Source organism: Ursus maritimus, unplaced genomic scaffold (genome assembly GCF_017311325.1).
Source record: "Ursus maritimus isolate PB19 unplaced genomic scaffold, ASM1731132v1 scaffold_12, whole genome shotgun sequence".
Taxonomy (NCBI): domain Eukaryota; kingdom Metazoa; phylum Chordata; class Mammalia; order Carnivora; family Ursidae; genus Ursus; species Ursus maritimus.
This window is the reverse complement of record NW_024423564.1, coordinates 59,988,066-60,008,438: the sequence shown is the minus strand read 5'-3', so window position 1 is coordinate 60,008,438 and position 20,373 is coordinate 59,988,066. Positions and strand designations below refer to the sequence as shown.

General features: G+C 56.0%; 1 protein-coding gene across 1 annotated transcript; it reads left to right on the top strand.

The window, feature by feature from the left end:
• Positions 1 to 713: 713 nt before the first annotated feature.
• BSND (barttin CLCNK type accessory subunit beta) lies at positions 714 to 10,226 on the top strand. The gene is made up of 5 exons (XM_008699156.2): positions 714 to 890; positions 6,594 to 6,688; positions 8,318 to 8,323; positions 8,641 to 8,910; positions 9,761 to 10,226. Exons 1-5 carry the CDS (start codon positions 714 to 716, stop codon positions 10,173 to 10,175), a joined length of 963 nt encoding a protein of 320 aa, XP_008697378.1. The 3' UTR covers positions 10,176 to 10,226.
• The last annotated feature ends 10,147 nt before the right edge of the window (positions 10,227 to 20,373 follow it).

Sequence of the window (20,373 nt, the reverse complement as noted above, 5' to 3'; positions counted from 1 at the left end):
CCCCCCCCCCCCCCCCCCGCCCCGTCCTCATCTGCAGAGCGGAGATAGCAGTAGTTGCCTCACGGGCTTCCCTTCATTGAGTTAATACCCGTAACACGTTTACAACAGTGTCATGCCTGCAGGCACCGTCCAGTAAACAGGGGCTATTATTCCTGAACTCGGGAGGGGCCCATGACCTTGAAGAGTCCAGAGTGCTTCAGGACCCTAAAACGCGGGCCCACGGGATCCTGGAATCTTCCAGCAGCATTCTAATGTCTTTTGGCTGTGGCATTGTACCCTGCTGCCCTGGCCGGACAGCACGGGGCCACCTGTCCAACCCAGCTCAGCCCCACGCAGGCAAATGAGGTGATGTCAAAGCCTTGGCCGGGGCCCAGCCCCTGAAACCTCCCCCTCTCCCTCCCTCGTGTTTTCCCTCATTCAGATTCACACACACACACACACACACACACACACACACACACACACACACACTCTGGCTGGGCCCAGAGGGAAGGTGAGAGCCAGTGAAGGTGGGGGGTGGCACAGGGCCATCGAAGCGTAGCTGCTCGGGCCTGGTGAATGGTGCGCTGGACTGCCGCGAGCCCTGGAGGGAGCCGCCCTCCCCTCCACCCGAAGGCCTAACCCGCAGCGGTCCCGGGGCCTTGTCCTTCCGTGCGAGCGCGTGCGGGGGTCTGCACGGGTTCGCCAGCCCCCCTCAAGCCGGCCAGGCGGCCATGGCCGACGAGAAGACCTTCCGCATCGGCTTCATCGTGCTGGGGCTCTTCCTGCTGGCCCTCGGCACGTTCCTCATGAGCCACGACCGGCCCCAGGTCTACGGCACCTTCTACGCCATGGGCTGCGTCATGGTGATCGGGGGCGTCGTCTGGAGCATGTGCCAGTGCTACCCCAAGGTAGGTGCTGGCGGCGTCAGGGGGGCTGCAGGCCCCGGGCCCAGGAGGGTGGGGGGCTGTGCTTCGGCTCTGGGTATAGTCCCCCATCTTTCACTGGCCTTTCCATCCTCCCCTCTTCTCCTCTCTTTTCTTCCCTTTGCCCTCCTAAGCATCCCTCCTTCCCTCCCTCCATCCCTCCATCCCACCCTCCATCACTCCCTCCCTGCCTCCATCTCTCCCTCCATCACTCCCTTCTTCCTTCCCTCCATCACTCCCTTCTTCCCTCCCTCCCTTCCTCCATCCCTCCCTCCATCCCTCCATCCCTCTGTCCCTCCCTCCACCCCTCCCTCATCAAAAGGACTGATCAGGAGCCCGGGGTCTGGAGCCCTGAGCCACGAGGGAGAGCAGGGAAACCCAACACAGGATCACGGGCCTGAAACCACAGCTACCGAGTGTTTGCTGAGGGCCAGGCACTCCTGCTTTCACGGTGTGTGTAGTTCATCCTCACCCAGAACTTTCTGGTACCGTCTGTAGTTCATTTCAGAGTGGAGAAGCACCAGGCTCAGAGAGGTGAGGTCCCACAGCATCTAAGTGTCAGAGTTGGGGTCGCAGCTCAGCTGCGTGGGGCTTAAAGTACAAGCCTCCCCCTTGGAGGGCTATCCCTGTGTCCTGGAGCTGCTGAGAGTTCCGGAATGGGTCAGCCCTTAACCTTGGGAGGGGCAGTGCTCTATTCTTCCGTTTAATGTACTCCTAGGCTTATCAGCAACTTAGTGATGAGAAGAGCACTGGTTTGGGAGTCCTGAGTTCTAGTTCCAGCTGTCTCAAACTCTGTGTGACCTTTGTCTTTCTGAACTTTGGTTTCTTTTGTCTGTGAAATGGGCCCCAAGCTCCTATATCTCCCAGGCTCCCAGAGTTACTACGACGATCAGAGAGGAGATGGGACGTGGGAAGGGGTTATAAACCGTAGGGCGCTGTGTTTAGGAGAAGGGCTCTCCCAGTCTCACTGTTACTGGTCCTCCCAACAATGTGTGGACCATGCCGGGAGTTATAATCCTTCAGGGCCCAGAGAGGATGAGCCACTTTTCCTAGGTCACACAGCTGGTCAGACAGACCCAGGGAGAGAAGGAAAGAACTTGGGCTCTGTCTCTAAATGCCCCGAAGACTTTGGTCAAGTGCCTTCCCTCTCGGAGCCTGTTTCTTCATTTGTACAAAGTGTGTGTCAGGAAGAGGGGGTGGGAAAAGGGGTGCATCGAAGGGCCCTGTGGGTCCTGACATGTAGGGCTCCAGGCCCCGGGCAGCCCCCACGACCTGCAGCCCCCTCCACCTCCCACCTGGTGGCTGTGCTCAGGGGCTCCTGGGAGGAGGGAGGAAGTTCCTGGGGGCCTGGGCCCTGCTCCCTGGCCCTGCCCCCTCCTTGGGCCAGCCCGGGGCTGTCAGGGTGTTTGGTGCTGGGGCAGTCTGGACTGGTTTACGGAGTTTACAGTCAACTAGCCTCTGTCTGTGCAATGCCCTGAACACAGGTCACAGCAAGAAGAGGTCCCCGGGGCCCAAGCCACCCGCGTTACCACCTCTCTTGTCAACCTGCCAGTGAGGAGGCGGGATCCTGGGGCCCGGCAAGGGGACAGCAGGGGTGTGGAGGGCCACGTCCTTCCTGTCCTCTCCCCCTCTACCAGAGATGATTGGGGGAGGGCTGCAGAGGGACCCGGTGGCAGTGGCGGGTGAAGGAGAGAGGGGAGAGGGAATCCTACTGGGTATTAATGAGTAACTGTTGATAGATTCACGTGTTCGGGTGCTGGGGAGGCAGGAAGGCAGGGTAGAAACAGCGCGCGCTTTCGTGTCCACCGGGCCCAGCTTCAGTTCCCTCCTCCCTCTGCCCCTCTTGGGTGACCTTGGCAGAGCCTTGCACGGCCCAGGGTGGGGAACCAGTGGGGTCTCGTATGTGGGGGGACCGGTATCCCACATTGTTCTCAGGACTAGTGTTTGTGGCATTGAACAGGTCTCTGTATGTGTGTGTAGGGGTGTGAGCACTGGTGTGGGTCCGTGTGGGTGGGTGTTTCAGAGACGCAGGGAAGGAAGGACGGTGCTGTGGGACAGTGAGGTGTGCTGGAGGGGGGGGCCCTATCTCCTACATCGTCTTAGAGCCTGGCCCATCGGAGCCCTCAGCAAATGCTGGTGCTCATCCTCCCCTCCCTCTCAGTGCCCCACAAATGGGAATTGTCTGGATTGAAAGAAATAGAAATATAAGGGAAAGGAATCAGCCAATTAAGATATAAGACTGACATGCCTTGAGCTGTCCTTGTCTTGAGGGGCTGGGGATCTTGTCAGGGAGACAGTTTTCTGCCTGATGGAGAGCGAGTAGGCTTCACGGAGAAGATGAGCTGGCCTTTGAAGGCTAAGTACAAGTTTGCCAGGCAGAGAAGATGAGGAAAGACTTTCCAGGAAGAAGGAACAACACGACAAAGTCATGAAGTAAAAGCAAGGAGAGTGGGTCAACATGGCTGCTGCGAGGTGGGGGCTGGAAGGAAGGCGGAGACAGAGTGGGCTCGGCTCCACAGGGCCTGGGATGCCACGCTGAAGAATATGGCTCCTTCATGAGGCAAGAGAGGGGCATGATTAGCTTTGCAGTTCAGGAAAGTTATCAGGCTGACATCATCTGAGAGGAGGAAGGTTCGGGGGCAACCAGGCCAGGGGAGGAGGCGCGTTCACTGGGCCAGGTGAGAGATGATGGCCCCTGGACTAAGGCAACATTTGAACCCAAGACTGCAGGAACTGAAGAGACATTGCTCATTCATCAAATATTCAGTCCCTGCTGTGCTTCGATATAGGACTGGCACTTCAGAGCGTATCTCGTTGAATTTCTGAAGTAGACTTCGTCAGATGTGGTGGTCACCTGGACCTCAGGCATGACAGAGGAGGAGGAATTAGGGCAAAGCTGGAAGACAGGACAGTCAGGGATGTTGTACCCATTGGCAGAGATGGGGCAGGGTTGCTGGGAGAAGGGAAAGGTTGTCAGAGAAAGCAGGGCCTCTCCCTGTCTGGCTTCTGTTTCTACCCACAGTTCCCCCAGTCCCCTCTCATGCCTACTCCACTGGAGTCCAGGACCAGGCCCCTGATTGGTGGCTGATGGATCTGTCTTCTTCATGGGTATCCCTCGATCCCTCTGCTCCCTCCCTTTGGGGACTGCTCAGTGCTCTGCCTAAACACAAATCTGCCTGTGTTCTCTCCTGCGGAGAACTCCTCCAGGGCTCCCACTACTTCTGCGTAAAGACTGAACTCCTTAGGCTGATGTTCTGGGGTCTTCATAGTCTGGTATCCCCTCGCCAGTTTCAACTTTGTCTGTCCCTCTCTCTTAAAAGGACTTGTGTTCTAACATGCTCCAGCCTTTCCTTCTCCCTCAGGCTCTTCACTGTGGTGATAATGGTGATGATGTTTTGTGATGATGATGATGATGGTAATAGTGATGATGATAGTGGTAATGACAGAGATGGTGGGGGGGTGGCGATGATACGATGATAATGTTGATGGAGGTGATGACAGTGATGGTGGTGGTGATGGTGATGGTTGTAGTAATGGTGATAATGGTGGTGATGGTGATGGAGATGGTGATGGTGATGGTGGTGATGGTGATAATATGATGATATTGATGGAAGTGATGATAGTGGTAGTGGTGGTGATGATGGTGATAGTGACAATATGATGGTGGTGGTGGTGATGATAGTGGTGGTGATGGTGATAGCGATGATGATATGATGATGATGTTGATGGAGATGATGGTGGTGGTGATGATGGTGGTGGTGGTGATGGTGATGATGATAGGATGATGGTTGTAGTAATGGTGATAATGTTGATGGAGATGATGATGGTGGTAGTGGTGGTGATGATGATGATAGTGATGATATGATAATGATGTTGATGGACGTTGGTGGTGATGATGGTAATGGTTGTAGTAATGGTGAAATGGTGATGGTGGTGGTGGTGGTGATGGTGATGATGATATGATGATGATGGTGAAGAGGAGGAAGGGGAGGAGGTGGTGACTGGGCCATGAGGTAATGAGGCAGAGGAGAGGGCAGCTTCTAAGAAGTACAGAGCCAGCTGGCAAGTGCAGGGTATCCTTGGTGGGTGTGGAAGATAGCAAGACCCCTGCCTTATTTCTAGACATTTCAGGGAAGCTTACTCCTCATAGGAGTTCTTCTTAGAACTCCTCCATCCATCCTTCCCTTCTCCCCAGCAGGATGGAGATTTTCTGGTGCAGACAAGTGTCTTTTACTCATCACGTAGGAGAGATAAAAGGGGTTGCTATTTGTGACTTCGTATAACACAGTGGGGTCTTGTCAAATAGTTGTTGAACAAATTTTCAGTTGAGGAGAGCAGGACTCAGAGAGGTCAGATAACCTCGTCTTCGGTAGCATCGAACTGTGGTTTACCGAGCAGCTACTAGTGCCCAGCCTTGTGCTGGGGGCTTCCTTATGCATTTTCTCATGGGATCCTCACAGCGGCCCCAGGAGACGGGTATCGCCAGCCCCATTTTTAAAAATTGTGCTAAAATACGCATAGCATAAAATTTACCATCTCAACCATTTTTAAGTGTACAGTTCAGTAGCATTTTTAAAAAAATATGTATATTGTTATTTTTTAGTAATCTCTACACCTAACGTGAGGCTCAAACCCACAGTCCCCAGATCAAGAGTCACACGCTCCACCAGCCGAGCCAGCGGGGTGCCCTTACTGTTCTGTAGTGTTCGTTACATGCACACTGTTGTGTAACCAATCTCCAGAAGTCTCCATCTTGCCAGACCGAAACTTTATACCCATTAAACGATAACTCCCCACCCCCTCCCCCCAGTCTGTGACAACCACCGTTCCACTCTCCGTATGAATGTGACTGCTGTGGGTACCTCTTCTAAGTGGACTTCTACAGAATCTGTCTGTTATTAGCTTATTTCTTCAAGCCTTGTTCGTGTCGTAGCATGTGTCAGAGCTGCCCTGCTTTCTAAGGCCAGATAAGGGTCCATTGTATGTCTGTACCACGTTCGTCTGTTGTTGGACACTTGGGTGTCCACCTTTGGCTGCTGTGCGCAGGGCTGCAGGTATCTCCTTGAGGCTGGCCCCTTTTACAGAGAGCCACGTAGAGGCTCTGAGCAGAGATGACCTGCCCAAGGAAGGAATTTCCCCAGTCTCCCAGACCCCCAAAGCAGGGCTCCTTCTGTCTCAGCCCCCGCCCCCACCTCCTCTATGACCTGCCTCCCCTTTGCCACCCGGTCCGCACCCCATGTGCTGCGCTTGCAGCGACCACTTGATCCCTGAAAGTTCAGTACAGGGACAGGTGGGAGCCATTTCAGCCATTCACCTCCCTGTCCCCTACCACAGCTTTTGTGCCAAGAAATACATGACACTCACTCACCAGATATGGATGACGCCAGGCACATTCTGGACACTGGAGGAGGATCCTGGGCAATGACAAGATACCACCTCCCCCCAGGCAGGGCCATTTGCCTTGTTTGCTCGTTGCTGCCTCCTAGTGCCTGGAAGATTGCCTGGCACACAGCTGACGCTCAATCAATGTCTTTTGGGTGATGAGCCAGGTGGGAGCAAGAGCCCAGAGATTCCTCCACCCACTGGTGCTGGGCCCTGAGCGGACCCCTCTGTGGTCACACGGGGAGGCCCTCCAGGTCAGGGTGGGTGTGGGAGCCACAGAGAAGCCTTCTTCCCTTTGCCGTGCAGATTACCTTCATACCTGCTGACTCTGACTTCCAAGGCATCCTGTCCCCAACGGCACTGGGCCTGCTGGAGAATGGGCTCGCTGCCGAGACGAAGAGGTAGGTGCCAGGCCCTCTGGGGCAGGGGTGGCACAGGGGGAGCCCCTCAGGCTAGTCTCCTCCTCCAGTGGAGAGCGATGGAGTGGGGTGGGAGCGGCGGGGGGTGTCGCCTCCTCTGGCCCCAGCTTCCTGCTTTGCCCCCTCACTTACCGCAAGCATGCTCTTTGAAACCAGGGATTGTTTGGACTCTTAATTCTACGAGGTAGGCATTTATTCCCATTTTACAGATGAGGGAGCTGAGGCTCAGGGACTTTGTCCTGTCTTAGAACGAACTCGTGGCAGACCAAAATCAACAACAGGTGTGACCCTAAATCAGAAACAGCTGTGACTGCTGCTATGGCAAACAAGGGGCGTGGTGATGGCCAAGCACGGCTCTGGGGCTCTCCGCTTACAGGCTGTGGGACTTGGGGAAAGCGACTTAGCTCTTTGCGCATCTGTAAAATAGGGGTCCTAATCGCACATTTCTCCTAGGGCTTCGGGGAGGGCTGAGGGAGTTCATATGAGCAAAGCACAAAGAACAGAACCTGGAGCGTGGTGGGCCCTGTCTCCGCGTGTCATCGTCAGTAAGACATGCTCCCTATCAAGCAGAGACCAAGCCAGGCAGTTCGCACTCATGACTTCCTTCAGTCCTCATAGGAACCCTGGAAGTGGGGGTGTCGGGCCCTTGACACCGAGGAGGAAACAGGCTCAAGAAGTACAATCACAGGGCAACCGGGTGGCTCAGCTGGCTCAGCGTCCGACTCTTGATTTTGGCTCAGGTCATGATCTCTGGGTTGTCAGATCGAGCCCCGCATTCGGCTCCATGCTGGGCGTGGAACCTGCTTGGGATTCTCTCTCTCCCTCTGCCCTTCCTCATCTCTCTCTTTCTCCCTCTGTAAAACAAACAACAACAACAACAACAAAAAACCCAAAAGAAGTCTAATCACAGACCTCAACGCTCACAGGGAGTCAGTGATGGACCAGAGCAGACCTGCCTCCCTAGAGGTGCCAGGCCTGGCCCGCCGGGACACGGCAGCAAGCACTCCAGCCCTGGATGGAAGTGGGACCGGCCGCCCTCCCCACCCCTGGAGGCCATGACTCTGTGCTCAGAAGGCCGGGCTGCAGGTCCAGGGTCTGTGGCCAGGGCTCTGGAACTCTCTACTTTGCCTGGGGAAGGAGGCAGTGATATTTTCTGTTCCTGGCACAGAGTGGCCAGATGTCCCCAGAGCAATGAGGTGGCTAGGCCCTGGGTGGGCATAGGACTGGTCACGCAGGAAGAGTCATTGCACGGAGCTGAGCTCTGTGCTCCTCCTGTGTGATCCTGGGCAAGGGATCTAGTCCCTGCACCTCAATTCCCAGGGCGGGGGGGGGTGCTGTAGGAGCATAGAGAAGGGGATGGCGGGAGCCCCCGCACTGCCACCTGGGGTTGGAGGCACTTCTGGCAAGCCAGCCCAAGTCTCCAAGTCTCCCTGCTTCCCTGCTCCCAGTTACAGTGGGGATTCGATGAGCCACCTGACGCAGCCTGGCAGGCAAGGAGCACCCAATAACTGGGCGCTTGCTACTGCTACGTCCTCTCCCGAACCATGGGGAGGATCACTCTGCTTCACGGCGGGGTGCAGAATAAATGTGATGGTAGCCATGGGCTTTTAGCCCACCGTCCGCAACGCAGCACACTCTCGGTCGATGCCAACCGGCCTGCATTTCACAACTGGACTCTTGAGGTTAACTTTGGAGACGTGGAGTGAAAGGAGCACTGACCGGCCTTAGAGTCTGAGCTCTGCCAATCCTCGTTGAGCCTCAGTTTCCCCATCCACAAACTGGGTGCATTTACATCCCCAAAGGCTTGAGATCCGGGGAGACCGGATGTCTAGAGCAGGAGGGCGGGGGGACAGCACCGATGTCTCCTCCTGTGATATCTGCTAAGTGGACCCACCTGCCTGTTCTCTCTCTGCTCTCTGCCGTGTGCTGCGCAGCCCCCAGCCCCCGTACGTCAGGCTGTGGGAGGAAGCCGCCTATGACCAGAGCCTGCCGGACTTCGGCCACGTCCAGATGAAGGTCATGGGCTACCGTGAGGACCCTCGCCCCCTGCTGTCCCCCAAGCCAGGACAGCCGCAGCCGGGAGCCAGTGATGGAGGGGGAGGTGGCCCTTGTGATGCTCAGGGCTGGATGGAGGCTGCGGTGGTCATCCACAGGGGCTCAGATGAGGATGAGGAAGAAAGCAACCTGACTCCGAGCTGGCCTGGGTGAGTGCTCCGAGTGCGGGGCTGGGGGTGCTGCCCAGTTCCCGTGTGAAGCAGGCTGGGCTGTGGGCCACTCAGGTCTGTTTGGGGACATCTGGGAGTAGAGAGGGCATGGGTGTAGGGACGCCCCGAGGGGCAGCGGGTAGAGCAGACACATGAGTCTGGCTGAGTCGGCCAGGCCTGGGTTTGAATCCCAGCTCCTCTGCTGTGTAGCCTTGGCAAGTTTCTTACCCTGCTGAGCCTCAGTTTCCCCGTGTGGGAACATTACTCCTGCCTCAGAGGGCTGTCGTGAGAGCTGGGACAGTGAGTTCATACTTGGACTCTGCCGCTGATGTGCTCTGTGACGTCGGGCTGTTCGCTCCCACCCACGCCGTCCTCGCTGGCTGTGAACGGGGCTTCTCATTCATCCATTTATTCATCATCCCACCAACACTGCTGGGCACCTCCTCCCACCCCCAACCCTGCAGGAGCTCCCAGGCCAATGGGAGAGGCAGACGTGTTAACAGAAGGTGACACCTTGTGTGGTGGGGGCTGAGGGCCCACAGGAGGCCTCCGAGTGGCCGGAGAGGCAGGGGAAGAACCTGGTTTGGATAAGAACGTACTAATGCCCATTTCTTGAGCACCCACTATGTGCCAGGCATTGTGCAAAGGGCTTTGCACACGCTGTGTGCTGCAACCCTCCGAGACAACCATAGGAGTGAGTGTCATGGTGTTCTCCCACTTTGTAGGGGAGGAAACTGAGGTCCAGACAGGTGACCTCACCTACCCTGGGCCCTGCAGCTAGTGGCTGGAATTTGGACCCGGGCAGTCTGACTCAGGGCTATCCTGGCTCTCTGGGCCTTTGCTCCTGCAGCCTCCAGACCTGTCTCCAGGGCCCTGCACCCTTGGCTTCCTTCCAAGATGACCTGGATGTGGACTGCAGTGAGGGCGGCAGCCCCAAGCCCTCTCCGCCAGCGGGAGAGAAGCCTCACCGCCCGCATCGGGAGCCCCGGGCCTGCAAGTGCCCGCCAGAGCGCTTCTACGACTTTGCCCTGATCGACGCCCCCACGGCAGAGGATGCGCCTCCAGACGGCCAGCGGCGGGACCCTGCCCCGTCCAGCTGTTGGCAGCCATCCCAGAGGGCGAAGGAGGACGAAGAGAAGGCTTCAGACACAGGCGTGGACGAGCCAGAGCAGGAGGAGGAAGACTTGTACTATGGGCTGCCGGACGGCCCCGGGGACCCCCTCCCGGACAAGGAACTGGGCTTTGAGCCCGATGCCCAGGCCTGAGGTGGATCTGCTCCCTGGGTTCTAGGCCCGCACCACTGCTAACCCCCACGTGACCTCACAGGGCCTCAGTGTCCCCGTCTGCAAAACGGGGTTATGTGGAGGTTCACACGAGACAGTGGGCCTGAGGGCACGTGGAGCGCTCAAAGCAGTGCACGGGGAGGGGGTGCTGCTGTCCGGGCTCTTCCACTGTCCGCTTTCTTTGGTGAAGCTTTGAAGGTGAAATATGATTCACCGAGAAGATTTGCAGCCGCTGGGGCCCTCGAGATCCTTTTCTGCATCCCCCCAAAGCTGGTCTGAACAGGACCCTCCTTGGTGCTAACCCGGAGGCCCTGATCGTCTGCGAAGGCCTCTCAGGGTTCCCGTTTCTGTGGAGTCCTAAAGGCACACCCATGTCCCCTCCCCTGTCCCACACTCGGTGGATGGCGTGATCCGTCTTCACTCGGAGCTAACCACGTCTATCCTGCCCACATCCCTTCTGTGGCTCACGTCGCCCCAGATCCAAAACTTTCCATACCTCACCTCTGCAGGCCTCCCGACTTTGCCCCTGGCCGGCCCTGTGCCACAACCTCTGCTCCTCCAATTCCGAGCCTCCCTCCCATTCCCCCAAGCCCGTCCCCAGCTGTCCCCTCTATCAGCCCGCCCTTTGCTTCCTTGTCTGTCTGGCAAATTCACGCTCATCCTTCAAGTCCCAGCACAGATGTCCCTCCTCTGAAAGTTTTCCTGATGTGACCACCTCCCGGAACGAGTCCCTTCTGGCTCCTCTATGCCAGCTTCGGGCCTTGTACATGGATTGCTGGAGTGTGACCCCCCCGCTCAAGGCTAGACCTCTGCTCTACTCAGCTCCGTACATCCTGAGCTCAGATCAGTGGTCTTCGAAGGCCTACAAAATGGACCGGAGCCTTTCGCAGATGGTGCCCCCATCCCCTAACTCTTAGACCCCCAGGCCCTTCACCCTCAGGCAGTCAAACCTCCAAAGGGCATGCATCGGAGTCACAAAGGCAGGCAGAAAGCCCCCAGAGAAAGCCCCTTCCCTGCAGAATACACCTCCATTGGCTAAGGATGGGGGGTGATATGAAGCCTCCTGGCTTGATTCAGTTCGATTTGGGTGGCGTTTACTGAACATCTACTGTGTGCTGAACACTAAGCCAAGATTTTTAAGGGGAGAGAGACATGAACTGATAAGGTTCTTGCCCTGCAAGAGCTTACCATCTACTGAGCTTGGTGCCTTGAAAGTTCGGAACGGAGAGCAGTGTGCAAGCCAAGGAGGGAGCAGAGAAGTTAGAAATGGAGAGTAGGGTCCAGAGGCAGCCGAGTGACAACCACACAATCGTCTGGCCCATCAAATGCGGGACAGACAGCTCAGGCTGCCTGAGCAGGCCCTGAAGATCCCCCTGTACCACCGCTCCACGGTGTAATGCTCGGATCGGGTTGATCTCTGCAAAGCGCCGGTGTGCCCCAGTGCGGACAGCAGCAGCTTTGGAGAAGGGGGCAGCGGCACGACTTCCCACCAGGTCTGCGCGCTCAGAACTTGCACCCTGGGCCACTGGGAGGAGGAGACCTTCATCTAGGCTGGGCCTCTGGGTTGGGGGTGGGGATCTCAGCTGAAGAAAGGGGCTACCCCCAGTGCTGAGTCAGAAGTGCATGGCCGGCAGTGGGCTGCCTGGTGGCACCATTGCTCAAGCCTCTAATTCTAGGTTTTGGCTCAGGGTAGTGAGATCAAGCCCTGCATCAGGCTCCGCACTGAGTACAGAGTCTGCTTAAGACTCTCTCTGCCCTCCCTACCCCAATAAAATAAATAAGATCTTAAAAAAAAAAAGAAAGAAAAAAGAAGGGCATCCCCCTGGAAACACACTCCTCTTTCATTCTGGGTCATTACCACCTCCAGCCGGAAAGCCTCTATAGTGAGGGGTGCCCCTGGGTGCATACCCTCTGCTCTAACGTGGTCCCGCTGATGGCCCCGAGACAGTGGACCCGGTGAGGTGCTGCGTGTTCCCATGCCCTGCTTACTAAGGCAGGGGAGCAGGTGGCATCAGAAGGGCCGTCTGGGCAAACAGCTAAAATAAAGTTTTCGGTGTTTCAAGGGGTCACTTTCACCTGCAAATTCTTCTATGTGAAACCACCCGTTCCCCCTCTGGGCAGGATAAATAAGACATCGTGCCTGGCAGGCCCTGTGAGCAATCTCCGGAAAGCGAGCGCCAAGCACAGGGGCACGACCACGCAGGCTGGTGGTGCGGTACAGAGGCTCAGGCATGGCCCCTGAATCACACCTGCAGCGCGCTCCCCAGACCTCAGCAGAGAACCCAGAGCCTCGAGCTGCGGGCCCGCCTCAGAGGGACGGACCTTGTCCCAGGGAGCATCCCGGGGCAGGGGTGGGTGGCGCTCGGGGCAGCAGAGACAGATGGCGAGATTCAGGCTTTGCCCGTCCTGGGTGCCCCCACGGCCTGCCGCACGATGGGGAGCCGTACGCCTGGTCTGCCCCGGACAGCCCTGGTTTATGCCCACGGCCCCTGCCCACTGACTATGAGCACACCCTTCACTACCAGAGTCGTCTCATTTGGATGATAAATGATATAGTCACCCTAGGCTGCGAACTTGGGCAAGGCCGGTTGCCTCTGGGGCCCTCACTTTCCCCATGTGCAAGAGGGAGGTGATGGCCCCCTGCCTTTGGCTCCCGCAGCGTTAGGCGGTGGGGTACTGGACAGCATCCATCAGCCAGTGCCCTGCAGGAGAAGGCCCTGGGAGTTCACCCGTAGTTAATAGTTGGGTTTATTACTCATGGCAGTGAGGGGGATGGACCCCATGGGAACCGTATCTCAGAGGGCATGCGAAAGGGCTTACTGGGAGTTCGGGGATTTGAGGGAGGGTCTGGGGAAGCAGGGCTCTGCTCCATGCTGGGTACTGTCGGGAAGCAGGCTAACTCTGAGTCAGTGTGATCTAGAAGGAGGGAAGGCTAGGCCCACGCTGAAGCTGTCATTGGCAAAGGGACAGCAGGCACAGCCGAGCCAGGAGAAGGCGGCGTGGGCATTGCGGTGGCTCGGATGGTGTTCATGATTCCTGAGTGGTTTTGCTTTGCCTCGACCAGCGTGGGCACAGCGTGGCCTTGCCTGAGGCTGATGTTCTGTGGAACTAGTCCTGTTCAATAGGACCCCGAGGCCGAGCTGAGAGAGGGCAAAGCTGGCCCCTGGCTGCCCCGCTGCTGTTCTTCCTTAGGGCTCACAGCTTGGGGGGGTCCTCATCTGGGGCTTGCTAGTGACTGTGGGGGACATGGGGGGTGGAGAGGAGAACATGCTGCAGAGTCCGTTTGATGGAAGGGTCTGGAAGAGCAAGGGGACAGAGGGGCTGTCATTCCATTCTGCTCTGACCTGCTCAAACTGCATGATTTGCCTCGCCGGCTTGTTACACCTGAAGTCCCCACACCGTGCTCTCTTCCCTTGGCCTTGACAACTTGCAGTCTCCACCGAGAGCGTGGGTCTCTGGGATGGCCCCTCTCATTGGCAGAGGAGCTGGGAGGAGGGCGAGCTCTTCCTATAGGTCCAGGGGTGGGGGTGGGGCTGAACGGGCGTGAGGCTGTGGCAAGCCCTGGGATGTCAGCCCTCAGCCCCAGGCTCCAGATCCATGTACCATGGCAGAAATTCCTGCTCTTTTCACCCTCCGGTCAGGTCAGGGGGACTTTGGAAGTTTCCACTCTCTGGGGAGGAAAAGGCCCTGGAGGGTTAGTCCCTGCCCTTAACTGGGAAAGAGAGTGGTCCCGGGACCAGTGAGCTTGGGCTTCCTCTGACCTTGGGGACGTTGCAGCTTCCTCGGGCTTCTGTCCCTGGTCACCATGTGATTAGGTGGAGGCGGACACAATTTCACTTCTATTCCCAGTCCTTAAGCACTGTTTCAGTTGCCCTCATGCCTATTCCCCCAACTGGTCCTCACAACAGCCCTGGGGACAGATCTGTCAACCCCACGCTGTACATGTTTGTTCCAAATCCCAGATTCTGGAGTTGGAAAGACCTGGGCTTGCACTCAGCCTCTGCCAGTTCCTTGCTGTGTGACTTTGGACAAGTCACTGCCCCTCTCTGAGCCTCAGTGTCCACATTTATGCAATGGGGAGGATGTTTTGGAGGAGAATTAATGAATATTACACTCCTGGCACATAGCAGGTGCTGGAACGATGTCAACACCTTCCTTTCCTCTCTGGGTCCCGCTTCCTCCCCTGCACAAAGCGGATCAGCTCTGTCCTGCTTACAAATCGGCAGTAGGTGAGTGGATTCCCCAGTTAGAAGATGCATGTGAAAGCTCTTTGCAAAGGGCACAGACGTCTATGGTGTGCCAGCTGTTGGGGGGCAAGTACGCTGATGGCGAGCGGCAGGGAGCTAAGGCTCCCACGACAAGGTACCTCCTGTGGGAGCGGGAGCGGGAGCGGGAGGAAGGGGCAGCGGGGGGAGTGGGAGTGGTGGTGTGCCGGAGGTAGGCGGGGGTGAGCAGCAAGGCTTGTGCCGGCCAGACCAGGGGGCAAACGCCGACTGGGCCCCTGCAAGTGTCGGGTGCTAGGTATCTATTAGCTCTCTGAATTGAGCTCTCCCTCCAGCCCTGAGAGACTGGCACCCCCGCGGGCAGAGCTAGGATTCCAATGCCAAGTCCCCTGAGCCTGTGCTCTCCCCCAGGCCTCTTAGTCCACACATGTTATGTAGGCTCCGCTCGTCCGATCTCATTTCAGCCTCAATCCTGCAAGGCTGGTGTGTTGTCTCTATTTGACAGATGAGGAAACGGCAGAGAAGTTGAGGAATGTGCCCATCCTCCCCGAGAAGGGCTAAATGGAGCCGAGGAGGTATAGCTGTGGAAGCCTGGCGTTCCTGGCAGGAATTATCCAGTAGCTCCAGGTCATTCCAACCCGACTGAGGACAGGAGAAAGATACACAGCAGTACATCAGGCAGCAAGGTTCCATTGAGTGCCTACCTACCTGTGCCTTTTCCTGCGCTGGTGCTGAGGGCAGACACGGCCCCGCTCCCTCGCCGTCCATGACTCCCTATTGCCCACAGCATAAGGGCAGATTCCTCAGCCTGGTGTTGGAGGCCCTTCGGCATTTGTCCCGACTGCCCTTAATGGCCGATTGGCTCACCACGTCCCCCAGGGCAGCAGCCCCTGGAAACCTGACCCTTCACACCATGCTGCCTGTGTTTAGGCCATTGCCTCTGCCTGATGCCCTCCGTCCCCTTCTCCATCACCCCTCAAGGCCTAGCTCAAGTTCCACCTGTTCCCGAGGCTGAGCTGGCCCTCTCTCCCCTCCCAGGAGAGAACCCATCCCCACCCCACCCTCTCCTCGGCGTCCTTCCCCAGTGGGGCGCCCTGCTCTGGTCCCAGCACTCCTTATGTGATTAGCTATGTATGTCCAGTCTCCCCACCTGGACGGGGAGGTCCTTCGAGGACAGGGGCCTCTTCCATATTTCTATCCCCAGGACTTAGCAAAAGCAAGGGGCAGAAGAATTGTCGCAACAGAATGGAATTCACCCAAATTGAACTGAACCAGGGGCCCACTCTGAAGGCTCGCTGGCCCAGGGATGGGGAGTGCTGGCTTGGGCATAATCAGCCTGAGTTTGAGACCGGGTTTCCCTCAGGTAAGCTCTGTGCATTTGGCCAAGGGACTTGCCCTCTCTGGTCCTGTTTCCTTATCAGTAAAATGCGATTAATAGTATCTGCCTAACAGCACGTAGTGAAGATGAGATGAAACGGTACGTGCAGAGTTCTCAGCAGGTGCCTGGGGTCTGGTGGGCCCTCAGTAGATGGTAGTTATCCTAATTGTCACTGCTCGCAGAGGTGAGGGGACTGGTATGAAACGTGGACATCAGCAGCCCGTGTGGACTTGGGGTTGCCAGCCAAGCACTGGAGTATCAGCGCTTCCCCAGTGCGGGTCAATGGACCAGGCTGGGCCCGCAGCACCAGACCTTCCTGGGAAGTTTTAAAGGCCCAGTGTCCTTGAACCACCTCCAGGGAGATCAGGGATGGTCTGAATTTTGAATAAACAAGCCAGGTGATTCTAAAGTACACAAGGACTTAGTCTTTTGTTTTTAAATGGGTTATTAAGAACTGGAATAGTTGGAAGGTGACCCAGAGAAGGTGCGGGTTGCAAGCCAGGATTTAAACAAGAAAATGAAGGGACAAAGGTATCTCAGGCAGAGGGCATGGTATAGGCAAAGCCCCACAGGAGAGAAGGGGGAAGAGGTTTCTAGAACATAGAAGAGACTAGCCTGCTGAAGTGATGGTGGATGAAGTCGGAGAGGGAGGCTGGAGCTTGGTCATGGAGTTCCTTGAATTCCTAGTGTGAGGCTCAGATTTGATCTGAAGGGCAAGTGGGATCCATGGATGGTTCTTGAGCAGAGCAGTGACATGAAGAAAGAAATGTTTAGAACATATTTTTGTTAAGAGATGCAAAAGAGAAAGGAGGGGGAATATACTGGTGGCAAGAAGGCTGGCATGTGGCCTGTGGCAGGAATTCAGTTTCCAATCCGGCCTATGAAAGTTTTTTTGTTTTTTGTTTTTTGTTTTTTGCCGGTGGTGGTAGTACTGGGTGAATGTCAGGTCAGCACCGAAGCTTGGTGGAGCCAGCGTCCCAGATTCCTCAATGCCGACCGCAAGCCCCGCCGTGCAGAAACCCCTGCCGTGGTAGAGGCTGGGTTTTCCGCGCAAGACACCAGAACCCTGGCCAGGCGGTGCCCAGTTCAGGGATCGCTTAGGGGGAGGACAAGGGACGGCCAGGGAGATCCAGAAGGTGCCCGAGTCAGATAATGGGTCCCCCAGGGTGAACGTGCCCAAGCCACCTGCCCATCCTCCACGCTGAACCCGACAAGCGCAGACCTGGGGTGGTGGGTAGGTGGGCGACAGCAGGCTTGGGATGCCTGACCACCCAGCCCGGGCGCAGAGAAGAGTAGGGGGGAGACTTCTTCCTTCCTTCCTTCATGTATTCTGGCTACAGACGCTCAACAAGCACCTGTTGATGGCACCCCGTGTCCCAGGCACTGGGGACAGAGAGATGCATCGGACCCATGCCTGTCTGGGGGCCCCTCCCGTGGGATTATTAAAACGAACAGTGACAAGTCAGTGTGGTCACTCCTGAGTAGGGGGAAGCATGGTGGGGGCCTGGCCGTGCCTGGGAGTCACCAAGAGCTTCTCGGAGGGGTGACTTGAAGCGAGCTATGTCCTGAAGCATTCACTTGGGAAAAAAGGGGAGGGAGACCAGCCTGAACAAGGGTTGGGAGCCCCAGTCACCCACTGTGTTCCAGGATTGACCCAGGGGAAGGGGTGAGTGGAACTTAGCATAGGTGTGGAAGGCTGCAGAGGACAGGGGTGGGTAGGTGGGACCTGACCAGGGGGGCCTGTGGATGCTGCTTGAGCACCTGGGAAAGCCCCGGCCCGTGGGACTGACAGGGACACATTACGGTGTCCATAGAAGGAGGTCTTGTAACACTCGGAGCAGCCCAAAGAGTGTGCAGTCACATCTGACACAGAGGTTACAATTCTTAACAGAGAGAACTAAAAATCACACGGGAAAAGAAAAAGAGTTCACCCACGGGAAAGATCTGTGACCCCATGAAAGAAACAAATGAAAAAAATATGGTCAGTCTCAAGGATGATTCAAGGAATGCAAATTGAAACAACCAGAAATCATGTTTTGCTCATAACATTGGCCACATTTCGTAAGATGATGACAACAGGTGCTGTTGGCAGAACGTGGAGGGACAGGGTTATTTCTTACGCCACTGGTGGGAATGGAAAGGACACAGCTTTGGGGGGGGCACATGGCCGTGCGTGGGGCTCTCCCCCGACCCTGCAAGTCCACATGCAGGAATGTGTGCCACGATGGGCTTGCAGAAGGGGCTTTACTGTGGCCTCGTTTATGATGGTTCTCATGTGCAAAGAATCTCAACATCCATCAGTCGGACGCTGCCTCAGTAATTGGGTGCCGCGACGCTCGGGAATGGTCCCAGGTCTGGGCATGGTGACCCCTCTGACGGAATCAAATCTCCTTTCGCCGGCCCTCACAGCGCCACCCTTCTGTGCCGGGGAGTAGATGCAATCCTGTCCTTTCACACTTACTGCGAATCTTTTTGGTTACTTTCTGCGTCCTCATTAGACCCTAAGCTCCCTGAAGGCAAGGACGATGTCTAGTACATTTATTATTATGTCCCCAGTGCCTCAGTTCTCGCAACACAACAAACCCTCAATAAATAGCTGGTAATCAATGACTGAGTCTGTCTTTTTTTTATTGTGGTAAAATCCACACATCAAACTTGCTATCTTAACACCTTTTGGGTGTCCGGTCAGCGCCGTAAAGCACATTTTCATCCTGCTGTGCGGCCACCCCCACTGCCTATCTCCACTTTCACCATCCCCAGCTGAAAGTCTGCACCCACCAAACACGAACTCCCCAAGTCCCTGGCGGCCACCACTCTCCTTTCTTTTCTTCTTTTTTTAAATCTCTCCTTTCCCCCCATGGGCCTGAGTCTATGTTTATTGATGTGGAAAGATGTTCGTAATACAAAATTAATAAAAAGAGAAATTATAAAGTAGAATGCAGCAAACACTGTCAATCCCCCTCCTTCCTTGATTTTGTTTGGAAGAATCTCATGCCCATTCCCAGACAATGAATTATGATGGATCCAAAGCCAGTCATGACAATCTTATTCTCTACTGCCAGTCTGGCTAATGAGACCTGAAAAGAAATTTGTTGGGGTCCCTTCTGAACAAGTTTTACTTTCCTGATGAAAATGCAGAAGTGACTAGCTATGCTGGTCTTGAGTACAGATGCAGTGGCTGGCGCTGCTGCAGCTGTCGTGTCACCATGAGGGAAATGCCAAGAGAAACAGAGATCTTGGGGCGCCTGGGTGGCTCAGTTGTTAAGCGTCTGCCTTCGGCTCAGGGCATGATCCCAGGGTTCTGGGATCAAGCCTGGCTTCGGGCTACCTGCTCTGCTGGAAGCCTGCTTCTCCCTCTCCCACTCCCCCTGCTTGTGTTCCCTCTATTGCTGGCTGTCTCTCTCTCTGTCAAATAAATAAAATAAAATCTTTAAAAGGAAAAAAAAAAAAGAAACCGAGATCTTGGACATATGAACAGGTGAACCAAAGTCAGCCACCATGGGTCTTCCAGCTGTGTGAGATAATTTAACCCAATTTGTTCAAGTCACTGTATTTGCAGTTGAGCTTACTCCCAACAGATACAGAATATGATCCCATGCATATCTGTGTGTAGCCATGAATAGAAAAAATTAAAGAGGTTATCTCTGGGTGACAGGATTCTTCTTTATGAAATTTTTATACTGAACGTGTAAATAATGATCAGGAAATAACATTTTTACATTCAGAAAGTAAACAGTGATGCTAGTTCTATTAAAAAAAATGAAATATTGGGCTTCCAGGAAGTAGGTCACCCCCATCTGATCAGAGAATTTGAGGGAAGCCAATGACCGCCTGGGGGCATGCTGGAAAACAGATTCCAGCACGGAGTGAGGGCCCTGAACTTGACCTATAAAGGTCCCATCTGAAACAGTGTGTTCTTCCAACGTTATGAGGGAGGCAGGGTAGACGTCATGGTCCCAGGGAAACGCGAAAACCTGAGGCTCTATAAGGAGAAGAAAAGTGAGCAAGGTCCCCAGTGTGGCTGCGAGGGACTGGGGCTCACCCTCCTGGCCCTCCTGTCCTCCCCCACTCCCAGCCAGCCCTTCCAGCACCCCCAAAGGCCCCACCTGTCCCTCTGGGCTTTGAGGCCAGACCCCGTGTTCCCGTGTTCCTAGCCTAGACGTGTCCCCCGGCTCCCAGAGGACACGTCCCTCCTCGCCCTGAGGCCCCCAGGTCTTCTCCCCTGGCAGGTCTGCCCAGCAGGTCGTCAGCCAGGGCCGGGCAGAAGACGGGCTGAGTGGCAGGAAGGGCGGCGCTGGGGTCTGGGCCCGGGCTCCAGGAAGAGGGGGGGCAGCTGTGGGGCCCGCAGCTGGGGCTGACAGGCAGCAGCTGTATTGGCTATAAACACAGATGGACACCCAGTGGTACTGCTGTGTCCCTGAAACAAACCCGGATGATCTCTGTGAAAGTGACCCTGGGGAGAAGCCGAAGAAAGACGAAGAACATCCCGGAAGAGAATGAAAAGGAAAAATACACGAAGGCCCCAGTGTTGCTTCTCTACTTGGCAACCGTCCCCGTGTCACCGCTGTGCTGCATGGGG

Coding starts and splice junctions, on each gene's coding strand:
- BSND (XM_008699156.2), top strand. CDS start 714: ATGGCCGACGAGAAGACCTTCCGCATCGGCTTCATCGTGCTGGGGCTC. Junction 891..6,593: donor TGTGCCAGTGCTACCCCAAG/GTAGGTGCTGGC, acceptor TTTGCCGTGCAG/ATTACCTTCATACCTGCTGA. Junction 8,911..9,760: donor CTGACTCCGAGCTGGCCTGG/GTGAGTGCTCCG, acceptor TTGCTCCTGCAG/CCTCCAGACCTGTCTCCAGG.